The sequence below is a fragment of the Sphaeramia orbicularis genome, chromosome 22, assembly GCF_902148855.1.
Source record: "Sphaeramia orbicularis chromosome 22, fSphaOr1.1, whole genome shotgun sequence".
In the NCBI taxonomy this organism is placed as follows: domain Eukaryota; kingdom Metazoa; phylum Chordata; class Actinopteri; order Kurtiformes; family Apogonidae; genus Sphaeramia; species Sphaeramia orbicularis.
In genome coordinates, this window is record NC_043978.1 from 11,119,439 (window position 1) to 11,147,020 (window position 27,582).

General features: G+C 34.3%; 1 protein-coding gene across 1 annotated transcript in view; it reads left to right on the forward strand.

Annotated features, from left to right (window-relative positions):
• Positions 1-991: 991 nt before the first annotated feature.
• LOC115414183 (transmembrane protein 87A-like) overlaps positions 992-27,582 on the forward strand; it is a 34,028-nt gene continuing 7,437 nt past the window's right edge. The window contains exons 1-16 of the mRNA XM_030127404.1: positions 992-1,152; positions 5,935-5,992; positions 7,146-7,243; positions 8,173-8,289; positions 9,317-9,364; positions 9,935-9,976; positions 11,975-12,101; positions 12,557-12,618; positions 14,109-14,292; positions 15,966-16,065; positions 17,081-17,174; positions 20,736-20,807; positions 22,156-22,264; positions 23,765-23,823; positions 23,961-24,064; positions 24,901-24,977. Of these exons, the coding sequence (XP_029983264.1) occupies positions 1,042-1,152; positions 5,935-5,992; positions 7,146-7,243; positions 8,173-8,289; positions 9,317-9,364; positions 9,935-9,976; positions 11,975-12,101; positions 12,557-12,618; positions 14,109-14,292; positions 15,966-16,065; positions 17,081-17,174; positions 20,736-20,807; positions 22,156-22,264; positions 23,765-23,823; positions 23,961-24,064; positions 24,901-24,977 (1,462 nt within the window). The 5' untranslated portion in view covers positions 992-1,041. The remainder of the gene's footprint in view (positions 1,153-5,934; positions 5,993-7,145; positions 7,244-8,172; positions 8,290-9,316; positions 9,365-9,934; positions 9,977-11,974; positions 12,102-12,556; positions 12,619-14,108; positions 14,293-15,965; positions 16,066-17,080; positions 17,175-20,735; positions 20,808-22,155; positions 22,265-23,764; positions 23,824-23,960; positions 24,065-24,900; positions 24,978-27,582) is intronic.

Consider the following 27,582-nt stretch of genomic DNA (forward strand, 5'->3'; position numbering starts at 1 on the left):
TCAGTGCAAAAAAAATTTTTCAGATACTTAATTTCAGTTGAAAAAAAAATTCAGATACTTAATTTCAGTTGAAAAAAAATTCAGATACTTAATTTCAGTTGAAAAAAACAAAATTAGATACTTAATTTCAGTGCCAAAAATTCCAGATACTTAATTTCAGTGCAAAAAAAAAAAAAAAAAATTCAGATACTTAATTTCAGTTGAAAAAAAAATTCAGATACTTAATTCTAGTGCAAAAAAAAAAAAAAATCAGATACTTAATTTCAGTTGAAAAAAAAAAATTCAGATACTTAATTTCACTGCAAAAAAAAAAAGAAAAAAAAAAAAAATTCAGATACTTAATTTAAGTTGAAAAAAAATTCAGATTCTTAATTTCAGTTGAAAAAAACAAATTCAGATACTTAATTTCAGTGCAAAAAAAAGAAAAAAAGAAAACAGATACTTAATTTCAGTTGAAAAAAAAGAATTCAGATACTTAATTTCAGTTGAAAAAAACAAATTCAGATACTTAATTCTAGTGCAAAAAAAAAAAAAAAATCAGATACTTAATTTCAGTTGAAAAAAAAAAAATTCAGATACTTAATTTCAGTTGGAAAAAAAAACAAATTCAGATACTTAATTTCACTGCAAAAAAAAAAAGAAAAAAAAAAATTCAGATACTTAATTTAAGTTGAAAAAAAATTCAGATTCTTAATTTCAGTTGAAAAAAACAAATTCAGATACTTAATTTCAGTTGAAAAAAAAAATTCAGATACTTAATTTCAGTTGAAAAAAACAAATTCAGATACTTAATTTCAGTTGAAAAAAAAATTCAGATACTTAATTTTAGTGCAAAAAAGTTCAGTGGCTTTTATAATTCCAAATCTGATAAGACAGGTTTACTTCCATCCAAACGCCTTTTCCTGTTTAATCACACAGTGTTGCCCGGTCCAATATGGCCGCCCTCTGCCGCCCTCTCGTGCCCGGGCTGTGAACTACTTCCGCTTCCGGCCCGGAACTGGACGCGGATGTGAGTGTGAACTCCATGTATGTGATGCACAAATGAAGATGCCAGATGCACAGTCGCGCCGGTTATGTTTGCTGCTTTTTCCCTTTCTTTTCCGGGCCGGGGCTGCGGCGGAGGTGTCCGTATGGAAGGTGTTCATCAACTCGGTCAGTGTGACCCCGCCGGCTCTGGGGTTGGTGCGGGTGTGGAACAGTTTGTCGTGTCAAAGCTGCTGTAGCTGCTGCTGCTTTAGCCGGGGATGCTAGCTTCAGTTAGCCGTCTGCTTCAGCTGACATTACTGATGACCAGCTGTGTTGATAATATGACACCTGTCAGATACGGTGGGCTTTATGGTTGTCACATTTCCAGCTTGAATAATTTAAGTTAAAGGTGTCATTTAGGTCAGTTAACAGAGCACTGACTTATGCTAACTTACTGAGATGCAGGTAAAGCAGCTAACCTGTCATATTATGAATAAATATACCAGCAAAATGAAATGTATGGAAGTATATCTGTCTCATCAGATTTGGAATTAAAATAGCCGTTTAATTTCTAGCACTGAATTTTTTAGCACTTAAATTAAGAATCTGATTTTTTTTTTTTTGCACTGGGAATTAAGTATCTGAATTTGTTTTTTTCAACTGAAATTAAGTATCTGAAATTTTTTTGCACTGAAATTAAGTATCTGAATTTTTTTTTTTTCACTGGGAATTAAGTATCTGAATTTGTTTTTTTCGACTGAAATTAAGTATCTGAATTTTTTTTCAACTGAAATTAGGTATCTGAATTTTTTTGCACTGAAATTAAGTATCTGATTTTTTTTTCAACTGAAATTAAGTATCTGAAATTTTTTTGCACTGAAATGAAGTATCTGAATTTGTTTTTTTTTTCAACTGAAATTAAGTATCTGAAGTTTTTTTTTCAACTGAAATTAAGTATCTGAAATTTTTTGCACTGAAACTAAGTATCTGAATTTGTTTTTTTCAACTGAAATTAAGTATCTGAATTTGTTTTTCAACTAAAATTAAGTATCTGATATTTTTTTGCACTGAAATTAAGTATCTAATTTTTTTTTTCAACTAAAATTAAGTAACTTAATTTTTTTGCACTGAAATTAAGTATCTGAATTTTTGTCTCTCAATTTTACTATGTTCATAAATTTAGAATTAAAAAAATTCCGATGCAAAAAATTTAGAAGCAAAAATTCAGATCCCACATCCAGGACACCAAGGACAAGCAATGATTCTATCTCAAGTGGAACCTCCAGTCAGCCAATCAAGTTACGTTAGGTTGGTCATGTGATGCCGAAAAAATTCAGATACTTAATTTCAGTGCAAAAAATTCAGTGTGAGAAATTCAGTTGCTTTTATCATTCAAAATCTGATGAGACCGATTTACTTCCATAGTAATGTACCACTGTTAAATATTATTACACTGTCAGTAATAACCTCAAACTGTCCTTATTATTGTAATTATAATAGTAAAAGAGATGAAACAAGCTAACAGCCTCAGTATTATTGGGTTTTGTAAAAGGACAGGTGGTTTATTATGCGAAAGATTTAAAGCACAGAATAGGAGGAAGTAAATGTGTGTTTTTAAGGAGATAATAATAGTTTATTCAGTTCTAATTAGGGATGTTAGAAAATACTGGTTCTGCAATATATCATGATATTTCATTTCGCAATACTGTATCGTTATTTAAAGTACTGTATCAATATTTTTAGGTATTAGTCAAATGCAGATATGGTGGAGGTTCATTTTTGTCTTTTGGTTTTCTTCATTGTTTTATCTTATTTATTATAATTTAATACTCTTATTAAATAATGTTTATTTGAAGCATCCTTAAAGCACTTTTTCCTGTCTGATGAGGCAGATGTTAATTCCTTTTTTGGGATGCACAAAAATACTGTTCTGATGTTAGTTCTGACTAATAGAATATGAACATTTGAACAGGATCTTAAACTGTAATGTCTGTAAACATAATTTAAGTTTGAACACAGGAACATTTTGTGAAAAAGCATTAGATTCTGTTTTGATGAAATAAAAATATGTTTAGTATTTGTGCAGATTTGTGGTGTAATTCAGTTCTTCCAGGAAAAAATCTTAAAAATATATAAAAATCTTAAAAATATATATGAATAAATGAATGTAAAATGAATAAATGATAATAAAAATAGTTAAAAAAAAAAAAAAAACTTTTAAAAAATCTTTAAAAAAAAACAAACAAACAAAACAAAACAATAAAAAATTGCCTTTATAACAATATTGTGATATATCGTGATATACTGTATTGTGATTCCAGTATTATGATTTGTATCGTATCGCCAGATTCTTGCCGATACACAGCCCGAGTTATAATAGATCATCCTTAAGGAAGTATCAGTCTGTCTGCTCAACAGTTTAAATAGACATAATCATACCTCCCTGTAGGTAAATATTTACTTAACCCAACAGTTAAAACATCTTAAAAATATAATCTGATATCAAGTTTTAAAGCACTTGTAAACTTATCTAGGCTCCTTATTTATTTCTCTTGTTCTGATGGAATGAATGTGAGATCTTTTTTAATTCAGATTTTGGTTCTAGTTCTGCACATCACTCATAAAAGCCCGCTGCAGCGTTCAGTAGGTGTTTCAAACAGCTATGAAGCAGGAAAAGCTGATATATTTAAGCACAACGCAAAGTGGCAAACTTTTTCAAAATATATTTGGTCTGCAGAGCTAATGTTTTTAATGACTGGTGGAAGAAGGACTCTGACATTTACTTCAGTGCATGTGAAAGAAGATGAAGTACCAGGTGGTGGTTGTTGGGTGGAATGTATATGTTCGTATACAGATTTATATAGTACTTAAAAAAATGGCAGATTTTCTTTCTTCTCTTTAAATTTTTTGTTTCACTAGTGGATGTTTCTGTTTTCTGTCTTCCCTGCACTTTGTATTTGTATTTGTTGCTATCAGCTGTGTAATTTCCCCATGATGGGATCAATTAAGTCCTACCGTATCTTATCTTATCTTATTGTATCGTATCTTATTTTAACTTGTTTTATCTTATCGTATCTTATTTTAACATCTCTTGTTTTGTTTTATCTCATCGTATCGTATCTTATCTTGTTTTATCTCATTGTATCGTGTCTTATTGTATCTTATCGTATCTTATTTTCTCTTATCTTGTTTTATCTTATCGTATGTTTCTTATCTTATTGTATCATAACCTTAACTTGTTTTATTTATTGTATCTTATTTTAAACATATCTTGTTTTTATCTCATCGGATTGTATCTTATCGCACCTTATCGTATCTTATTGCATCGTATCTTATCTTGCTTTATCTTATCTTATCGTATCTTATCATACTTTATGTTATGTTATTTTCTCTTATCTTTGTTTTATCTGATCGTATCTTATCTTGTTTTATCGTATCGTATCTCATCTTAGCTATCATATTGTATCTTATTGTAGCTTATTTAGCTTAACTTATCTTATCTTAACTATTGTATCGTATCTTATTTTAAATTTGTTTATCTTATCGTATCTTATTTTAACATCTCTTGTTTTTGTTTTATGCATCGTATCTTATCTTGTTTTATCTCATTGTAGCGTGTCTTATTGTATCTTATCGTATCTTATTTTCTCTTATCTTGTTTTATCTTATCGTATTGTTTCTTATCTATTGTATCATATCCTTAACTTGTTTTATTTATTGTATCTTATTTTAACTATATCTTGTTTTATCTCATCGTATTGTATCTTATCGCACCTTATCGTATCTTATTTCATCGTATCTTATCTTGCTTATCTTATCTTATCGTATCTTATCATACTTTATGTTATGTTATTTTCTCTTATCTTTGTTTTATCTGATCGTATCTTATCTTGTTTTATCGTATCGTATCTCATCTTATCTTATCATATTGTATCTTATTGTAGCTTAACTTATCTTATCTTAACTTATTGTATCGTATCTTATTTTAACTTGTTTTATCTTATCGTATCTTATTTTAACATCTCTTGTTTTGTTTTATGTCATCGTATCTTATCTTGTTTTATCTCATTATATCGTGTCTTATTGTATCTTATCGTATCTTATTTTCTCTTATCTTGTTTTATCTTATCGTATTGTTTCTTATCTTATTGTATCATATCTTAACTTGTTTTATTTTATTGCATCTTATTTTAATATATCTTGTTTTATCTCATCGTATTGTATCTTATCGTATGCTATTTCATCGTATCTTATCTTGCTTTATCTTATCGTATCTTATCATACTTTATGTTATGTTATTTTCTCTTATCTTTGTTTTATCTGATCGTATCTTATCTTGTTTTATCGTATCGTATCTCATCTTATCTTATCATATTGTATCTTATTGTAGCTTATTGTAGCTTAACTTATCTTATCTTAACTTATTGTATCGTATCTTATTTTAACTTGTTTTATCTTATCGTATCTTATTTTAACATCTCTTGTTTTGTTTTATGTCATCGTATCGTATCTTATCTTGTTTTATCTCATTGTATCGTGTCTTATTGTATCTTATCGTATCTTATTTTCTCTTATCTTGTTTTATCTTATCGTATCGTTTCTTATCTTATTGTATCATATCTTAACTTGTTTTATTTTATTGCATCTTATTTTAATATATCTTGTTTTATCTCATCGTATTGTATCTTATCGTATGCTATTTCATCGTATCTTATCTTGCTTTATCTTATCGTATCTTATCATACTTTATGTTATGTTATTTTCTCTTATCTTTGTTTTATCTGATCGTATCTTAGCTTGTTTTATCTTATCTTATCTTATCTTATCTTATCTTATCTTATCTTATCTTATCTTATCTTATCTTACCTCACCTCACCTCACTTCACCTTATCTTTCCTGATCTGTCATCTGTTTCTGCTGTAAGAGTCCCATCACCCTCTAACTGTCATGTCCGTGTTTTGTTTTCAGACACAAGATGCAGTGTTTCGGAAGACGCTGTACGCCAACACTACTATTTACATGAAATGTGAGTAGTTTCACCCCCGTGGTGCTTTATCATGTTTACTTTCTACCTTTATCCACAGGGTGAGACGTTAGACTTGGCACATTTTGTGGTTCCTGTACGGTTCTTTGAATCAGTTCTTCATTTTTGCTGAAAACTGGTTACATTTAGGACAGTTGTCTCAAGTAGTAATAATAATAATAATAATAATAATAATAATAATAATAATAATAATAATTAATTAATTCACTTCATATCTGTACAATCCAGTACATCGGCATCTTTAGCAGGTCTTTGCAGCTCTTTATTCTAAACACTAATGAAAATTTTAGGTCTTTGTTTTTTATTTTACAGTACAAATAAAACAAGTTGCCTCTTTAAATAGAATAAAATCATCAGTTTCACCACTATCAGTGCTTTCTTTTCTAACTTTGATTTAAGCTGAATATTCCTTTTCCAGGTAAAATGACACTGACATACATACAGTTACATAAACAGTGTGTTGATGAAACTCCAAACAGTCCAGATATTCCAGAACTCCTGAAGAACACATTTAGTTTAGAACCCCCCACAGGAACCTTCTGTTGACACTCCACTCTGGACGTAAGTGTCTGAAACCTTCAATGTTTTTTTTTTTTTTCTTTTTTTAATTTTTATTAGTGATAGTTAACAAGACAGTGTGGACAGAAAAACAACAACAACATATAAACAAAGGGAAATAAACAAACAAACAAACAAACCAAAAACCACAACAATGACAGAGTATTGACAAACAACAACAACAACGTCATATTACAAAGAAAAAGATCATAAATGTAAATAGCAACTAAACCATATCGTTTGGTTAGGGGTGATAAGGGAAGAGGGGGGTGTAAATGAAAGTGAGAAAAAGAGAGGGGGGAGTGAAGGGGAAAATAATAACTGTTGTAATACAAAAATATTTAATAATACCAGTAGCCTAATTTACTAGAATTATTGTGGCAGCGGTAGCGGTGGAGGCAGTCACAATACTACTAGTTAAATAATTTAATATTTGTAACAATGTATTTATGTATTTAACCTTCAATGTTGTTGGAACCACACAATGGAAAGGCTTTGTTTTCATCCTTATGAGTGTTTCTCCACCGCATGATTTCGAGCCGTTCTGATCCGTGACTGCTTTTGTTTTTCTTCACAGTCCAGGCTGATAGCGGTCCATGTGACCGGAACCTGGCCTTCAACATCAGCTGGTACCTGAGGTCGTCTGTTTGTTATAATGAGGTTTTCAACACACCGGTGAGCGTCCACGTCTGGAAACAAACACACACATACGGCCCGCGGGTCAGAACCGGACCACTGAAGGGTCCAACCAGGACTCTGGGATGAATTTATGAAATGCAAAACCAAGAGAAACAGGAATAAATGTGAAATATTTTTGTGAAAATATAGTTTGTAAGTATAACATTTTCATGTAATTTTCCTTTTTTTACTCTAAGACAAAGAAAATAATTGGTAGTTGTAATTTTTTATAGGTTATTATGATAGTATTTTTGCTGGTTCTGATCCACTGTAGATCATATTGGTCTGAATGTGGAACCTGAACTAAAATAATAACACTGGTCTACAATTTTTTAGAAATGATTTGCTTCAGAGATTAAATGTGCTAAATGTTATGTATTTTAATAAGATTAATTGGAAAATAAATGACAAAAGTGCCAGTTTGCTGATGTTTTCAAGGTCTATGATTAAGTGTTATTACACATATATATTGGTTTATGTACATTTATTTAATAGTTTTATAAATCTCCCACTAAATAGAACCTGTAAAGTGAATGTATTCTAATGTGCAGACAGTGTTTTGAAGTAGATCTTGTCGCTCTGAGACAAATATTCCTTTTGAGTCAAACCCATTCTCTCGTTAATTCTTGAATTTCACATTTTGACCCAAGGCTGTATCTTGGAAAGTTTAGCCAACCAGCATTTTTGACTTGATTTTTCTTTATCAGTGACTGTCATGTGGTACAATTTCATTACTTTTATTCTGGAAGTATTTTCCTTGCAGACCAGTGTTATTAATATGTTCAGTGTAATTTCTGCATCTCATAAATTCATTCCATTGGTCGGATCGGACCCTTTGGTGGGCCGGTTCTGGTCCGTGGACCATATGTTTGACCCCTGTGTTCTGAAGTATGATGTGACTGATTTTCTCCCGTGTTCTGCTGCAGGACAACAAAGCCATGAACATGTTCGGGTTGGACCACATGTTGAGGGACGGATGGAGCGGCTTCTACAGCCAAGGATACATGTACTTCGACAACTGCTCCTCACTGTTCCTACCGAAGGTCAGTGACGTTCACCCACAAAACACCTCAAATACCAACCATCGCTGTGGATGAACAGATAGTGTATGATTACTCGAAGTCAGGGGTGTCAAACATGCGGCCTGTGGGCCAAAACCGGCCCGCCAAAGGGTCCGATCCGGTCCAAGGGGTGAATTTGGGACGTGAAGAGATTCACAATGAAGGGCATTTTAGTTCAATACAGACCAACTGTGATCAAAGGTAAAAGAAGAATAGAATAGAATAGAATAGAATAGAATAGAATAGAATAGAATAGAATAGAATAGATGTACAATAAAATTAAAAGCACCATCCAATCTATACATCATATAAAACCGATGATAAAGATACAAATAAAAGTAGCTAAAATAAAAGCTTCTTTTTTATTTAGGTTAATGAATAATAATCTATAAATAATGACTCCAAATTTTCTTCTTGTTTTAATATGTATAAAATAATAGTACATTCTACCTATAAATAATGACAACACCAAATTTTTTGTCTTTGTTTTAATGCAAATAATAACATCGAATTCTGAAAACAGTTACATTTACAAGCTATCCTTTAATAATGAAATGTGAATAACCTGAAGAGATATGAAAAACCTGAAATGTCTAAAGAAAATCAAGTATAATTTTACCAATATTCTATTTGTTATTAAATGTTTTGTGTCTTTGTAGATCTGATCGATAATGTACATGTGTAAATGATGAGTTTAGGCAGAATATTGTTAAAATTTCACTTATTTTCTTAAGAAATTTCATTTTTTTCAGGTTATTCACATCTTTTTTGTTTGGATAATTTGTAAATGTAAATATTTTCATAATTTAATGTTATTTTTTTGCGCTAAAACAAAGAGAAACATTTGGAGTTGTAATTATTTCTAGGTTATTATGTTATTATTTTGCTTTAGATCATATTGGTTTGTATGTGGAACCTGAACTAAAATGAGTTTGACATCCCTGATCTAAATATTCTACTACTACTTTTAATCTTATATAATGTGTATATGTTTTTCTTTTCTTTCTAGGGGTATTATTCAGATTTCAACCCTTATCAGCCCCTCACCAGCCCCGGGGTGAGTCACACATTTCACTCCTCGTCCTTCAGTGTTGTTCTACCTGACTTAATCCACCTTTAATGTCAACACTGTACCATAAATACCACACAAAATACACAGTATACCAGGGTGTTGCATCATAGACAGATACACTATATGGACAAAAGTATGTGGAATTCAGGTGTTTCTGTCTGAGATACAAAACAATAATGACTAATGTCAGAATATAGTTTTATATGCCTCAGAGATGGTTTTTACTTCATTTCTATCAGCATAGATTTTTTTTTTATTATCCATGACTATGATTTTTAAATGTTCTACCTCTAAATTTCTAAAATATTTTTCCTGCTCTGACTGTAAATAATAATTTCCATCTACTTTCTTCACATCTCTCTAAGGAAGAAAAATCTAACATTAAACTTTAAGGAAATATTGATGTTTTTATGTCAAATCCTCATGAACAGGTCATCTTATAGCTGTAGACATGATCTGTCCCAATACTTTTGTCCATATAGTTTATATGATGTGGGACCATGTTGTGTAAATATGAATGTATTTTATAATAAGTATGTTTTTGTTTCTGTTCAGAGTGAGCCAACAAACCAGACGTTTACTTGGCCTGATAAACCGGTAAGACATGTTTTCAGTACTTATCATGTACTGTAGCAAATTTATGTGTGGACCTTTTATTTGTCAAGCATTTAATTGGAATTATAAGAAAGGAATTGAAATACGTGTTTGTTTATTTATTTAATATGTGAAATTTATACATATATACATATACGCCGTTTTTACAGTTTCTTGAAATATAACCGTTTTGGACATAAGAGGTTTCTGCCCGACAGCGACAGTATATTAATACATTATACTAGGGATGTACCGATACCCCTTTTTTCTAGACCAAGTACAAGTACTTACATTTGAGTACTTGCTGATATCGAGTACTGATATGAGTACTTAATAATCCCATTCCAGTTCTTAGTTCCTTTTGTAAATGTGCTTTATTGTCGTTGTCATTAGTCTGACTGGAACAAAGTGCTGCTACTGACATTTAATGTGTTGGAATGAGCGTTTGTTAATTAATCCACCAGGGGGCGCCGCTCTTAATTAACCATACTGGACAAATAATTATAATGATAATGATAAATTTTTTTATAAGCACCTTTCAAGACACCCAAGGACACTATACAACAAGATAAAGCACACAACACATAAAATACAAAGAATAAACAAACAGATAAAAGAATAATTACGATATATAGAAATGAAGATGTACAATGGAGAGTAAAACTTATGGTGGGTAGGCTATTCTGAAAAGGTGAGTTTACCATGAAGAAAAGTAAAGTTTTTTGAGAAGAAGAAGAAAGTCAGTAATAACAAACATGGGGACGACAGAAGTAACACTGATGTTGATACTAACGTTGATATTGATGAGGGTAGTTGTCATAAATACAGGGTGGGGAAGCAAAATTTACAATATTTTGAGGCAGGGATTGAAAGACAGTGTATGACCAGTTAGTTTATTGAAAGTCATGAGAATTTATTTGCCACAAGAAAATTGACATAATAGAAAATGTTTTTATTCTATGTGTCCTCCTTCTTTCTCAATAACTGCCTTCACACACTTCCTGAAACTTGTGCAAGTGTTCCTCAAATATTCGGGTGACAACTTCTCCCATTCTTCTTTAATAGTATCTTCCAGACTTTCTCGTAATAGTTTTGCTCATAGTCATTCTCTTCTTTCCATTATAAACAGTCTTTATGGACACTCCAACTATTTTTGAAATCTCCTTTGGTGTGACGAGTGCATTCAGCAAATCACACACTCTTTGACGTTTGCTTTCCTGATTACTCATATGGGCAAAAGTTTCTGAAAAGGTATGGATAATAGTGTTAGGTATGATTATGACATCAATATATGTTTGGTTTCAAAACAATTGACGTAGTGCCTGCTGAGAAAAAACAACTAAATGTTCATTGTAAATTTTGCTTCCCCACCCTGTATGTCAGTAGTTTTTCACTAACTCACACAGTCGCTCTTTGAAAAGTGGTATGTGGTATTGGTGCGGTTGTATTGGAGTACTTTTATGAGTACAAGTACACACGCTGAGTATCGGATCGATACCCCACACTGATATCGGTATCAGTGCATCCCTACATTATACAATTATATAACGACATTCTAAAATAACTATGTGTACATTGTATAATACACATTATTTACAATCATCAAATATAATACACATTATGTATTATTTTACTGGTCTGACCCACTTGTGGTCATATAGATATATAGATGTATTTTATTCATTCCAAACTGGGAAATTGGAGTTTAGTTTAGTTTTTTTAGGTAGATATCTTTGTTAAAAAAATAGTATAACTGGTCTTGCCGGGATTTGAACCCCAGTCTCCTGCATCGTACATCGTATTGTTACGTACTGAGTTATCCGTCCACATACTGTTCTATAATATTGGTGTGAATGTGGTGCATGTACTTGGCTTTTCCAGGCGCTTTAGGGTCATTAATGTCATGAACTACATTTCCTTGTGCAGGTAAGCTGAAGCCTGTGTATCTGTTACTTATTAAAAAGTCCTATTTCGTCTGTGTGTTGTGTTAAAATCCTTCAGGACATGAGTGCGGTGGCCAAAGCGTGGGAGGACAGCCCATATCTGTTCATCGTCAAAGTTCAGCCCATGTTCCGCGGAGTGGAAGATGATGAAATCGGCGCCGAACAACTCAACTTTGCTTTCACGAGTGAGGAACAACTCCATTCCACCTCTAAAATGACAAAGAAATAGACACATAAATTAGAAATAAACGACAGAAACATCAGAAAATATTTACATATAGAAACTGTTCTTTAACAGTAAAATGTGAAGAACATGAACAGATATGAACAACCTGAAAAATAAGTTCAGTTAAACCAATATTCTACCTTTTAATAAATGTTTTGTGTATTTGTGGATCCACTGTCATCTGTAATTATTTCAATATGAAGCTGAGAAATAATATTGTTGAAATTGCACTTATTTTTTTAAATAAATGTGGACATGGTTGTTCACATTATTCATATTTTCATAACATGATTGGAATTTTTTCACACTAAAACAAAGAGAACATTTGGATGATTATTTATAGGTTATTATTCCTGTTTTTTCACTGGTCCAACCCCTGCACTAAACTCGACTTTTTTTGTTTCTTTTCTCCAGTGAAAGTGGAGATGATGGGACCACATGACTACTCCTCTCCTGCTGATTGGCCCCTGATGATGGTCTGTACCATCATGTAAACCCATGGAGGGGGGGTTATTAATTTTACTAATATTCTCCCATGAAAGTCTTTATTAAGATGCTGTTTTATAAAATTTAAAACATATCGAATGTCTTTGTCAGTTGGAATAGATGAGTTTTTATACTTTTTATTTCCGTTTATTGTTTATTTAGTTTACTTTTATAAGTGCAAATACAAGTTCAGTTTGAGGAATATAATAGGTTTAATTCAGTTCAGTGTAGGTATTGTTTTTGAGGTTTAATGAGTAAAAGTCTAGATTTATAAAAGCTGAAAAATTCATGTAAGTAACTTAAATATTTACTAAACTACAGATTATGACCCCTACTGACCCATTTTTGTCATTTTTCTTTGTGATTTTCTGATCATTATATTTGTGTTACAGCTTATAGAATTCATTTTTACTATAATGTTTTTTTTAAGCTAATCTCAGTTACTCTTACAGGTCTAATACTCACAACTGACACTTTTTACAACCTCTGCTGTAAAATCATCATATAGCAATATTTTTTTTAGCCTTTTTTCTGCATAAATCTTTTAAACTACTTCAGCTCTGCTCAAATCTACCACATTATTTTTTACCCATTTTCAGGATTTTAACCTTTTAAATGCCAGTTTAAATACATGATGTCATTTGTTTTGGTTATATTTGGTCATGGTCTTGGACGTGTCAGATTATCAATAACACAGAATTCATTGCATTAGTTGGTTTTATGTCAGATTAAAAAATGTGGTTTCAATGTAAGTCAATGAAGAATTATTTTCCATGAGGTTCAAATAAATCAGTGTTAATGATAATAACATATATAACATATAATATATAATAACATAATTTAAAAGTGTCACATTCCATGAATCACATAAATTATATGGAAAACATCTCATTTTGTTTTTTTTAATAAAACAAGTGGCATTACATATTCAAATTGACATTTAAAGGGTTACAATCCTGAATATTCTTGAATTTTTGTTAGTTTTTTAGCAAAGCTGAAGTCATTTAAGAGATTTATGCAGAAAGAATTTTGATATGTGATGATTTTATAGTAGTCTTTTTTGTGTATATATTTTTGGCTCAGGAGTAGTAAATTAGTGGAATGCAGAAGTTATTAGTTTGTAACTTTAGTCTTGATTTATAGAAGTTAAAAAGATGAAAAAATGCACAACTTTTCACAGCTATTAATTACAAAACCCCTGATTATTAAGAATCTAGTATTGTGCAAAGACATTTTCTTAAATATTATATCATAATCAACAATCATAATGCAAAGTAAACTGATTTTACCTGCATTTTTGTTACATTTTAATTAGTATTGCATTACTATTTTAGTGTTAATTCATTTTTCTTGTTTTTTATTTCAGTTAAATCACAGTTTTTGTACTAGTTTTACTGTAGTTGTATTTTTGTGACCTGTTTTAAACCTGAGCTGTAGTTGAAGCCAGTCTGAGGCTGTGTTCTTTGTGTCCGTCCTCCAGTTCTTCATGGTCATGTGCATCGTCTACGTCCTGTTCGGGGCCCTCTGGCTCTTCTGGTGCGCCTGTTACTGGAGGGACCTGCTCCGGATCCAGTTCTGGATTGGAGCTGTCATCATCCTGGGGATGTTGGAGAAAGCCGTGTTCTACTCCGAGTACCAGAGCATCCGTTACAAAGGAGACTACGGTCGGTGGAGTCCATGAATGGTCTTGTTTTAACCCTTTAACCCCTGACGTGTCTGTGCTGAGCGTTCTGAATGTATAATTTATTTTAAATACTCATACAAATTCAACTGTTTGCTCAATAAGAAAACTTTCCTGTTGTTCTGATAGAATAGACCTTGTTCTTTCCATAGACATCTGAGCATGCTCAGTTCACCCCCCACCACCTGTGGAATGGAGGGTAAAACACAGAACAGTGAGTGAGACGGACTCACTATAAAAATAGATGGTTTGGGATTTTTTTACACCATTTTCCATGTGTTTTTTTTGTTTTTCCTGTTGTTTCCAGTGTTGTGCTGATTTTCCCTTATTTTTTCTACTTTGTTTTTACTGAGTTTTGACCGTTGAACTGTTTTATGGAGTTAAACAGGTGTCAAAAAGCAGCTGGACTGATTTACAAAAAAAAGAGCCCAAAACTAAAACTACTGGGACCAAATTTGAATCCTTGCTGTTGTTCAGTGTGTCCCAGTTCACAGCTCATGTTCAACATCCTAAATCTCTCTTTTTTTTTTTTTTTTAACTCTTTATTTATGAACTTTTTTTTTTTTACAGATTCAAAAACAAAAAACAGAACAGGTCATGAGGTCAAGGGGTTACAAAGATCGCATTGCTCAGACAAACAACACAATTTTTACACTTAATAGTTTACAAATTTGTCTCACAGGTTATGTAAACGTGACATTTTTCCCAATGTTCTTCACCCAGTTTTTATTGTGTAGGTCAGTGGTTCCCAACCTTTTTTAACTCCTGACCCCATTTTAACATCACAAATTTCTAGTGACCCCAGACATTCAAAACAGAGACATTTTTTTGCTAAAATTAATTTGTTTTTGTTTTTTTTTGTAATAGTTTGCTATACTATATTGCAAATAAACGTTAATTTTAGAGGACATTTAGTCTATATAATGTATATTATTATGGATTTGAAAAATAAACAGTACCACAGCGCTTCAGCTTCAGTTTCACAATTATATGTATTGTGACAGTCTCTCTCAACTCACCGTATATTGTTTTATTAATCATTTTTTTGGTAATATTTATCAATTACTCGAAATTTCAGGCGACCCCATTGTTGAAAAACACTGGTGTAGCTCATCTGTTCTAATAAATGGAGATGTTTTATATTAGTAAAGACAGTCATCAGTGGACATTCTGTCTTAAGCCAGTATTTTGTAATGGTCTTTTTACTTGCTGCCAGCAAGACCTTGAGGTAAGCGTCATTCTTACTTAGACCATCAGGTTCATGGCCAAGAAAGAGGGAAGTGAATGATGTGTTGATTTTAAAACCCAAAACTTTAGAAATGATTTTAAATACTTCCTCCTCGTAAGTCTGGATAGAAGGGCAGGAGCAGAAAACCCAGATCTCTTCCTGATGTACACTCTAATGCCTAATTTAGTCCAAACCTGTCAAACTTCAGTTCCTCTCTTTGTCTTTTTCTGTTCTTCCACCTGTTTTGACCCTAAAACACACACTAAAACAAAACCGCTGAAGAAAAGGAACACAAGCACATACTCACAGCAGCTTTAATGAACCTGAAACAGGTGCAGATTCACAGCAGAAATAACGTCTCAGGGGTTAAAGGATTAAGCTGTTTCTCGATGTTTATCTCACCGCCATACGTGTTTTTTTCCCCACAGTTCAAGGTGCTGTGATCTTTGCGGAGCTGCTCTCTGCTCTCAAACGGTCTCTGGCTCGCATCCTGGTGCTTATCGTCAGCCTCGGTTATGGAATAGTCAAGTAAGTTCACGGACTTCTTTTTTTTGATCAATGTATTTTTTAAAATATTTTTTTAGTACTTGATTGCATAACCATTGTTTTTTTTATACTTTATGTGTATCTCCACATTTTATGACACACAAAAAAGAAAAAAAAACCCAACAACAAATAAACAAAAGACAGACCACAACAATTAGACCATCCAAGTTCAAACTCCAGACAAACAAAATACAGACAGGTTCAGGACAAATTAGTATAGAATTATACAGGTTCAAGGATTTCTTGATTAACATACACATTCCATTTTTCCCAATATTTGTTTTACATTTATCAGTAGTGAGTCTTAATGAGAAGGTCAGTCTTTCCATGTCATAAATTTCATTCACAACAGTTGTTGGGGGATCATTGCGCAACCATTTTCGAGTTATGTCTTTTTTGCCCCTGCTAATAATATTAACAAAAGATATCAGTCAGATTTGTTCATAATCAATGTATTTTTATTCATATTCAGTCTTTCAAACATACAAGAAGTAAGATAAACACTGAGCCATATAACAGACGTATAAAACGCTACAAAAAATGTTAAATTAAATTAAAAATTTTAAAAAATTAAAGGGTTCCATTATGTAATTACCCAATCACTTTGTACGCAGCACACATTATCCAGAGTCGAAGTGCATTGTCAGCTGTTCTACATAAGAAATTAAAGGATGCCATACCACATTAAAGTTCCCCATTGATCCATTCAGTGTGTATCTAAATCTAATCTTAATTCACGTACTTTTGTATTTATCGCATCACATTCAGTCTGTACAGTTTAATACCAAGTTCAGACCAGACAATATCAGCCTCATTTCATCTTGTTCGGTCCATCCTGACAGAACCTTGAACATATAAGTGCATATATGCATTTAAAAAACCAAACTCACACATTTACATTCATACGTATTCATTAAGCACATACCTGGGCTGTGGACTCAGACCAGTTCAGCCTGTTTTGTCCGAATAATTGAGGGTTTTATTTTGTATTTTTTAGGCCCAGACTGGGAACCACAGTTCATCGACTGGTCGCTGTCGGCCTTCTCTACCTGCTCTTTTCTTCTGTTGAAGGTGTCCTGAGAGTAACAGGGGTAAGAATACACTATTATTAGTCGCTTTTCCATTGACCCTCAAATTGAGGAAATATAACTTACGCATAAAAATTTTTGCAAATTCATCCTGGATTGGACCCTTTGATGGGCCAGTTTAGACCCACGGGCCACATGTTTGACACCCCTGACGTTAAGTACCATAAACAGATGCAGTGTAATTATGTCTATCTGGAACCTCAGGTAGTTCATAGTTTTTATTCAGCTATTTACATGTTTACTGACCACATTATTACCTCCACCAAGGAGGTTATGTTTTTGTCGGCGTTGGTTTGTCTGTCTGTTTGTCTGTGGGCAAGATAACTCAAAAAGTAATGGACGGATTTGGATGAAAATTTCAGGAAATGTTGATACTGGCACAAGGAACAAATGATTAAATTTTGGTAGTGATCGGGGGTGGGGGGCCCAATGATCGGCCTTGGCGGAGGTCTGTGCTGTCTTTTCTAGAAAAGCACTCGTAGAGTGCAGACCTCTGCCAAGGCCGATCAGTGGGCCCCCGTGCCCCCCCACCCCCAATCACCACCAAAATTTAATCATTTATTCCTTGTGCCAGTATCAACATTTCCTGAAATTTTCATCCAAATCCATGGCACTGATCTGCCTTGGCAGAGGTCTGCGCTCTCCAAGTGCTTCTGGTTTATCATTTATTGAGTTTCATATAGTTTTAGTTGTGGTTTGCAGGAGAAACATGTACAGTATTTGGTTTTTATGTGTGAAAAAGTAGGTCCCTCAGGGTTAATAAACTGTAAATTAGACCAAAAGTTGCCACTTGTGCAGCATGAGTCGATCTATGTCGGGTCATGTCACTGCTCTAAATCAGCTTCTCCTTTTTGTGAATCTTTGGTCTAGATCAGATTTTTCTTATTTGCACTTCTATTTAAGTCCACAGTCACCCAGCGAAGCCTGATTAAGCTGCTTTTATCACCTCAGCAAATTAATCTGGAAAACAAAGACCGATCCGACTCAGTGGCATCAGTCATCTGCACACAGCTCAGTACTCTGTAAGAAGATTTAGAGCATCCCAGAGTACCCTGAAATAGGGCTGTCGCTCATTTTAGTTCAGGTTCCGCATTCAGACCAATATGATCAGACCAGTAAAATAATAACATTAAAATAATAATATAAATGATGACAAGTCCAAAGTTTTATCTTTGTTTTAGAGTGAAAAAAAGTCAAATTATATAATGAAAATGTTTACATCTATAAACTAATGTGAATAACATGAACAACCGTGAAAAAACTAACATTTATTAAGAGAAATAAGTGCAATTTTCAACAATATTATTCCTCAGTTTATCATTTCCACATGTTCATTACAACCTACAGATCCCAGTGGATCTACAAATACACTAAAAACTTTAAATAACAGACAGAATACTGGTCAAATTTAATTTATTTCTCAGACATTTCAGGTTGTTCATATTATATATGTTCAATATATAAATAATATTTACTTTTACTTCTATTTCTATATTTATATAAATAAATACCTAATGTCTTATTTTTCTCTTTATATTTCATTTTTGACTCATTTGTGTTTTTTCTGACTCTCTTTTTCTCTTCACTTGTTTATTGTTTGTTGTTTATTGTTGCTGTTAACTGTGAAATTTCTCCACAGTGGGATCAATAAAGTCATATTTAGGGATGCAAATTATCGATTAATGTATCAATCATTAATTGGTTGACTTTATCGATCGATTAACAATTAATTGATAAGCAGCAATTTTCCTGAGAACCTGATTTTCTTTTTCAATCGGATCTATAAGAATAAAAGCTAAATGTTGTTTCTATACTTCGTGAAAAAAGCATGTCATATTTTTTAATGGTTAATTTATTGAACCATTGGATCCAGTACTGACAATGACATTTATGGAGCAGAACTAAATAAATTCTGCAGAGAAATAAAATAAATGGATCTGAAGACGGGCAGGTTAGAAGAAATGGGCATTTCTGACTTTGCATCACTGACGTGATGGAGTGAGATTTCAGCAGAGATGCCCCCCCGCTGCCGCTTGTTTCCCGTGGCCACCAGGGTGACCATGGGACATAATGCGAGACATACCTGTGGCCCAGTTCAGAGCCTGGAGGATGTTTTCAACTTCTGTCTCATTAACCAGATAGTCCAGATGACCGTGGGCTAGACCAACCTCCAGGGAAAACACTCCGATCCGATACCGACCCCGCATTTGTGCGTGTGTTTAGGCGGGGGTGCACCGCTCCCACAAACAGACGGGCCGGTCTGTGTTTTGCTCCACCATGTCCATAAAGCCATTCTAACTCATCAACGCCATGATCCAGTTTGATGACCGGCTATCCCAGGGGTGGCGTTGCAGCAATAAAGTCCAGTTTGGGCAGCGGCGCCCCCTACTGTCGACACCACAAATCCCGCCGTGCAAAAGGGCAATTAACCGACAATTAATAATTTAATCGAGCTAATTCCTATTGAAAATTAATTGATAATCAATTAATTGTTTACATCCTTAGTCACATTATATCTTCTTGTTTCAGGTTATTCGCTGTTTTGTGAAAGGATAGTTTATAAATGTAGTCATAGTCATAATGTAATTTAAGTCTTTTACTGGTTCTGATCCTCTTTAGATCATATTGGTCTGAATGTGGAACCTGAACTAAAATCATTGTTCATATATTCGGTGTAATCTTTGCATTCCCACGGGCCAGATTGGACCCTTTGGTGGACCGGTTTTGGCCCGCAGGCCGTATGTTTGACACCTGTCACCCTGAACAGATGAGAAAATCGCAGGAATCATGTCTGGTATATAATTTATATTTGACTGTGAGGTGTAAAGCATCATCTCCTGCAGATACAGATGAATGTCCTCTGCCCGTTTCAGCCGATGGGACAGCGTCTGTGGAGGCCGCCGCCGCCGCCGCCGCCGGCTGGTTGAAGCCGATCATCCGCTGTGTTTTTACATGAAAGTCTCGCCTGGTGCATCTTTCAAGGCGCTCTGCATAAATAAATGTGATTGGATTGGAGAGTGGAGGTTATGCAGGGATTGGGTTTCTGGGAGGCACTGGACTGATGCTAATCTGGAATGACAAATGTGATCACAGCCAGATCAGAAACCCACAAAAACACAGAGTCACACAAACAAATATCAGATAAGGACGGCGGTGGGAGGAGCCACAGAGCACATGGGATCTGTTTACATGAGTTTATTACATTTACATAGAGCTGCAACCGATTAATCGACTCAATGTGATCCAAAAAAATCATTCAATCACAATTCTCCTGAATCAAAGGTTTGTTTCCTTCATTTCCCTGCTGTTAAACATTGGTTCCACTGTTGTGTTTCACACGGACGCTTATTGTGACGCACAATTCGATTAAGGAAAACTGCAATAGAATATTTCCCTTCAATCAATTCGAGTCGATTAATCGAATTGTGAATTTTTGCGTTCGCTTCAAGCACCTAATCGATTAATCGGTTGCAGCTCTACATTTACAACTACAGGGATTATTTCTCATGGTTTTTATTTTCCAGGTTCTCAGTGTTAAATGTGTTTTCTTTCTTATTTCTGCAGGGTTTTTACGGGACCGTCGCCCTCGTGGCTAATCTCAGCCTCTCCCTCATCGACTCCTGCGTCATGTGGTGGATATCCTTTACCAAATAAACCCCCATTTATTCACTAGATGGACAAAAGTATGTGGACACGTTGAATTCAGGTGTTTCTTTTCTAACAGGGGTCTGGGATACAAAACAGTAATGACTAATGTTTCAGGTTTGTGTTTATTCAGTCATCATCCATAATACAGAAAATATAAACAATGAGGCTGATTTTAAGTCGACCAACTGTGAATTGTGTTGAGACTGAACAGGCTCAGGCAGAAGCTAAATGCTTATGTACACCTCGTCTACATTCAAATCAAAACCAGTTTGATTCTACCAATCAAAACAGTAAAAATCATTCCTGCTGGTACCCCTCGAAAACATCTTTCCAAACCAGTGTTTTGAAAACCATTAATTAATTACACATCTTTAAGTTTATATTTATGTCATTCCATAATTTAACCCCAGTAACAGAAATACATCTTTTCATACATTTAATGGCTGTTTGTACAGTAAACATATAAACACCTCTGGAATCAGACCTGCTTTCCTGTATCAAAAAGAACTTTTAACAGTTTTATATTGGGATAAATACCATTGCATTGATTAGTTTGGTTTAAGTTATTATCTTTGTTTCCAAAATGCCTCAGAGATGGTTTTTACTTCATTTCCTTCAACACTGATTTTGTTTTTTAATCCATGACTATGATTTTAAATGTTCTTCCTCTAAATTTCTTAAATATTTCTCATGCTCTGACTGTAAATAATAATTTTCTGCCACAACTAACCATCCACTTTCATCACATCTCACTGAGGAAGAAAAATCTACCATTAAACGTAAAGGAAATAGTGATGTTTACAAACTATATGGACAAAATATTGGGACACATCATGTCTACAGCTGTAAGATGTCCTGTTCATGAGGATTTGACATGTAAACATCTTAACGTAACAACTCGCACCAGTCCTAGTCTCCTATTGTACCTCAGTAAAAGTACTTAATTCAACTACTTTATCACATACATCTTTAATTGCAAAAACAAGAATTTGAGGAGCATTTTGTCATAGAAACAGAGTTGTAAATGCTCAACCTTATTTAATTTGCATCCACATTTTCATTAGTGTGACATAATAAAAACACGCACTCGACCTCCATAATAAATTAATAAATTTGATTTATACAACACTTTACAACATAGCAACAATAAAAGAGTAATACAATAGAATAAAATAAATAAAACCAGTTCTAAATAAATACAATTCCAGAAAAAGCAAAAGAACAAGTTAGGGTCAGAGTCACACCTTTGAGCCTTTAATTAAAACTACTTTAGAGCATACGTCTTTAATTGCACACCACCTCTGTAAATGCTGTACTTTCCTTAATTTGCATGTACATTTTCATCAGTCTGTCTCAAACCACTCGCCTCCTGAAGCTGCGCCGAAATGTGGTGAAACTGTCTCTGTATCAGCATTTCACCAACACACTCATCTTCTCTGTGGTCGGTGAGTTCAATCCAATAATAAGAGTATTTATAGTTCACGTCTGTCCTCGGCCTCATCTATAAAACACATACAGATTCCACTGTTTACTCACCTTCTGTTCACGGTCTAATTCTGGTTTCACTGGTGTAAAGAGACGTTTCATTTGCATCCTGTTCAGAATAGAATAGAATAGAATAGAATAGAATAGAATGTGCAACAATATTTACAAACACCAGAGCTATAAAAATAAGAATAGAGTGAATATAAAATTACAAAAACTAAAAAAAAAGATAAGAAAATAGAATATAAATTTTACAATGTAACAAAGTAGAGCTAAGCAGAATAAAAAATAGAAATGGACAAAACATAAATAGACAGAATTTACAGTATTAACAGTATGTGACAATATGTATATATATGAGCAATATTAACAGTATATATAAGTATGAACAATATTAACAGTCTGTACACGTATGAACAATATCAACAGTTAACAGTATATAGATCTATAAGCAATATTAACAGTTTATATATGTATGAATAATATTAGCAGTATATATATATATATATATATATATATATATATATGTGAGTGTGTGTGTGTGTGTATGAACAATATTAGCAGTATATTATATATATGAGCAATATTAACAATATTAACTTCATATACATATGTTTGAACAGTATTAACAATAATATGGCCCAATCCCAATTCACCCCCCCCCCCCCAAGATGGAGGGTTGTATAGGCCTCGAAACAGTGATTTTTTTTTTAGGACCACACTACAAATGGAGGGATAGGAGAAATTTCCCATAATTCTGTTGGAATCATCGGCAAGATAGAGGTAAACACAGCCAAAAAGTGCAGCAGTGTGATGAAAGAAACACACAAATATACGGATTTTCTTCATAAACAACTTAATCATTTGATCGACCGTTTACTGCCGTTTCGAGGTGTTATAGACTGTGTTTCTGTGGTTTATAGTTGATAGTTGTAAAAAGACGACCAAAGCCCATGGAACAGAGATGGTTACAGCTGCTGATGGCATGAAGAATACTGTCAGAAACAAAGTTGTCGCATGTGTTTATAGCGGCATCGATGACTGATGATGATGATGTAACAGGTCTGGAGGGGTTGGACCATTTCATAAGGGAATGTTTCATCCCCTACCTCCTGCAACTCCGTTTCAAGGGGGAAGGGTGAACCGGGATTGGGCCTAACAGTATGTACACCTATGAACCAGGTCCATATAAAAATAGTGCAATTATATTTTAATAAATATTGAATAAATAATGCATTCTTACTGTAGAACAGAAGATTATTGCACAACTTACTGCACATAGTTCACATTAGTAGGATTATTGCACATTATAGGAGGTGGTTTGAGGAAACACTGAGGAAGGAGTGGTAAACCAAAATAAGGAAAAGTAAACAAAAACAAATGAGCACTGAGCCGGAGAGCCCAAAGCCACGGCACCTGTAGGATCCAGACTTCACACTGAGGTACCTTTGTGTCCACAGCCTCCATCATCTTCATCATCTGGACCACCAAAGTCTTCAAGCTGGTCGACTGTCAGACGGTCAGTTTGTTCCCTGTTATTGATCATCAGATTATCAGATTACACCCTGACTCTTTTCCCTCGCTGCTGTTTATACACAGATCAAACCGTGACCCCACCGTCCTGTTCATTCCAGTGTTTGTGTTGTTTTTGTGCAGGGTTGGAGGGACCTGTGGGTGGACGATGCCTTCTGGCGTCTGCTGTTCTCCACCATTCTGCTGGTCATCATGGTGCTGCTGCGGCCGTCGGCCAACAGCCAGAGGTTCAACCACCACCCGCAGTCCAAAACCCAGTTCACAGGGACTGGTTTAGGGCAATGGTCAACACCACCAGTCAAATCAACAGAAATAAACCATATACACATATAAACTAGGGATGCACCATGGGAAACTGTGTGCCGACACCGACATTCCAACTAATTATTTGGCTGTTTTAAAGTTTTTCATCGCACTGTATGGAGGACTGAACCTGCCATATTAAGAAATATATACAGAAATATAAAAATGGCTTGATAAGTTCATTTCCGTACCATTTATTTATCTATTTTGTCCTTATTTATATTTTTCCTTATTTAATTTTTAGCTTACCAGCCGACAGGCCGTAAGCTATTGTCGTCATGTGGCGTCTGTCATCGTCGTCTGTCGTCCGTTACAAAACTGGTGTATGAATGCATTTGAATGTTCAGTAGTGGTCAGAGGGGCCATAGGCACAAATTACCACCACCAGAGTGTGAATGTGAGAGTGAATGAATAATGGGTCAATAATGTAAAGCGCTTTGGGTGCCTAGAAAAGCGCTATAGAATTCCAATCCATTATTTTCAGTTTTCTCTAATTTGATATAATTATTTATATTTATTATTTTTATATTTATATTTATTGCTATTTATTTGTTGCACTTTGGTGAGGGCATCCTGAACTAATTCTGTTGTAACATGGAGTACAATGACACTAAAGCTTATTCTGTTCTATTCTATTCTATTCTAATAACATTTCATCAACATGTACATGTTCAATGAATCAAATATAGGAAAATACCAGATTTTGCCAGAAAAATGCCAAATACAGAAGCTAATATGATCCTGTCCTATTATATCTCAGGTTCTCCCATTCCCCTCTGATTGATGAAGATGATGAAGAGGAAGAGGCCAAGGAGCCCATGTTGAATGAAGCTTTCGGTGAGGACACAGTCACTAAATCATTGTGTCGATCTGTTGAGACACCAACTCCTTCAGTTTTTTTCTCCTTAATAAACTTATCGACTCCATTGAGGAGAGTCTGAGCTTTCTAGCAATGTATAATATGTCTGTATTGACAAAGGGTTTATCTTAGAAACTTTAATGTATTTGATATTTTCGTTTAATGGTGACTGGATCTGGTGGAAACTTAGTGGTTAATGTAAGTCTATGTGAGCAGCATCTAGTGGTTGTTAGTGGTATTACAACAGTGATACGCTTCCACATCAGGTGCATTTTTAAGCCGATGTCGTCGGCCTGTGAAACACACCTAGTGTTAACTATTCAAAACAGTTTCACCTGAAAGATCGGACCATATCTGAGCACACACAGAGATTAAGTATAGGGATGGGAATCATTAAGAATTTAATTAATCCAATTCTATTATCGATTTTGCTTACCGATCCGATTCCTTATCAATTCTCATTGGGTGAGGGAATAAAAGAGTACAAACGGGTGTGTTTGCATTAACTTTATATTTCCATCTGCACAGAAAATATAGCATATACAGTATGTACAAATAATAACAGATGATGCCAGGCCCGGTTCGGGGGGGGTGCAGTGAAATTGAAACTAAAGACGCTTTACTAATTCCTCTATTGCCGTATTTCTACTACTACGTGGAACCGGTTCGACTCGGCTCGGCTTGTCTCCCATTGTTGTGCACCTCATTTCCTTTCCCTTCTTACCTTCGTAAACTTGTATTTGAGGAGTTACGACATTTGTTGCCCTGCACCGGAACCGGCCCGGTGTTCACTCTGCCGCTACATTCACAAGCGCCGCTAAGTAGAGTATCAAATACGTGACATTCCTGTAAATGAATCACATGTTGTGGACAAATGTTTGAGGATACTGGAGGGATTCCACCCTTTTAAAGACATGGAAGCTTTGACAGTGTTCCAAGTAAGTGGACCTGGTGTCGTCTTTTTAGACCGTTTCTGCCTCAACGCCATGTTGGCTACGTTCTAACCAAAACAATGCAGCGTACGTGTGATGTCATCGCACATGCACAACGAAGGCGGAATCGATAAGCAGAATCATTAAGCAGGCAGGCAAACGATTCCAAGGAATCGAGCTACTGGGAACCGGTTCTCAAAAAGAACTGGTTCGCGATTCCCATCCCTTATTAAGTATCAGAAAAAGGAGCAATTTACGATAAACTAGCTGGTGTTTTACAAACTACTTCACGCTCTAAGTATTTCTTCTTTTTTGTAGTTGGCTCCTCTTTTAGTTTTGGACAGTTGAGGAGATTCAGGAGAACTTTTCCTCTCGCTTATATCTTTAACATTAGACATAGAGGGACTTTATTTGTCAAATTTACATCTAAAAATGAAATTTTGATGCAATTGGCTCAATAAAACAGACACCATATATACAAGATTCTGTTGGGTTTCTGTAGAATTGACTTAGAGTCTGGTTTTGACCAACTCTATATATAAAATGTCAAGAGATAACTTTCTTGTGATCTGGCGCTATATAAATAAAATTTGATTGATTGAGTGATTTAATTGGTTTTCCCCTGTAAGTCGCTTTGGAAAAAAGCGTCTGCCAAATGCGTAAACATAAACATAAACATAAGATAGAATAAATATACGTATAAAAACTATGTCAAGTATAAGAAATATGCTTCAGTGATTAAAAAACAAAAAACTATTATCAGTAGTAAAAGCCATGATCAGTAATAAATAAAAGGATCTACAGGGTTATTCAAAAAGAATTAACCAATTTCATGATGCAATATTTTAATAAGGAAAAGCAACAGAAAACTCCAGCCAAGTCACAAGTATTCTACTCACAACTGTTATTTCCTGTATTCCAAGTGTTCAATGTGTCCACCACCTGCAGCACAGATAACATCAATGCCATAAGAGAATTCCTCGCAGACACATATCAGCGTATCACCATCCACTGAGTTGATCGCTGTTGTTATTCGATGTTTAAGGTCATCGAGGTTAACCGTTCAAAACTTAGAAAACTCTTCTTTCAAACGGTCACTGACTCATTCCATGACGATGCTTGAGAACTGAAGCAATGCGTCATGAAATCGATTCATTCTTTTTGAATAACCCTGTATATTGCACAGATATTAGCACAAACACTCTGAATAACGGTCTTTTCTGGTGATTTATTTGTTCCATATGAAGTCATTATGTCCATTTTTATCCCTTGGCCGAGGGATATTATAATAGTTTTGTCATGTCTGTCTGTCTGTCCATTCAACGATGTAATCGCATGATCTGAAGAATGCATTGACATATCTGCACCTAATTTATGCTGTGGATGCACTTTGGCATGGAGCAGAAGCCTATAAAAAAATGGGTGACCTTGGCCTACTTTTTCCAAGTCCAATGGCCGAGTGCAGTTATAATCTCTGAGTACTTTCAAATATAAATATGTAACCGAAAATACCTCTTGCAAATTTTACTAACAGCAGCCTTTAAATGCAGCACTAAAACCTGAAGCTCCCACATATAACATTTGGATTGAGAAAGTGAGGGAAGTCTATCAGATGGAGCAAATTACTTACGTATTTAGAATTCAGAGAGAG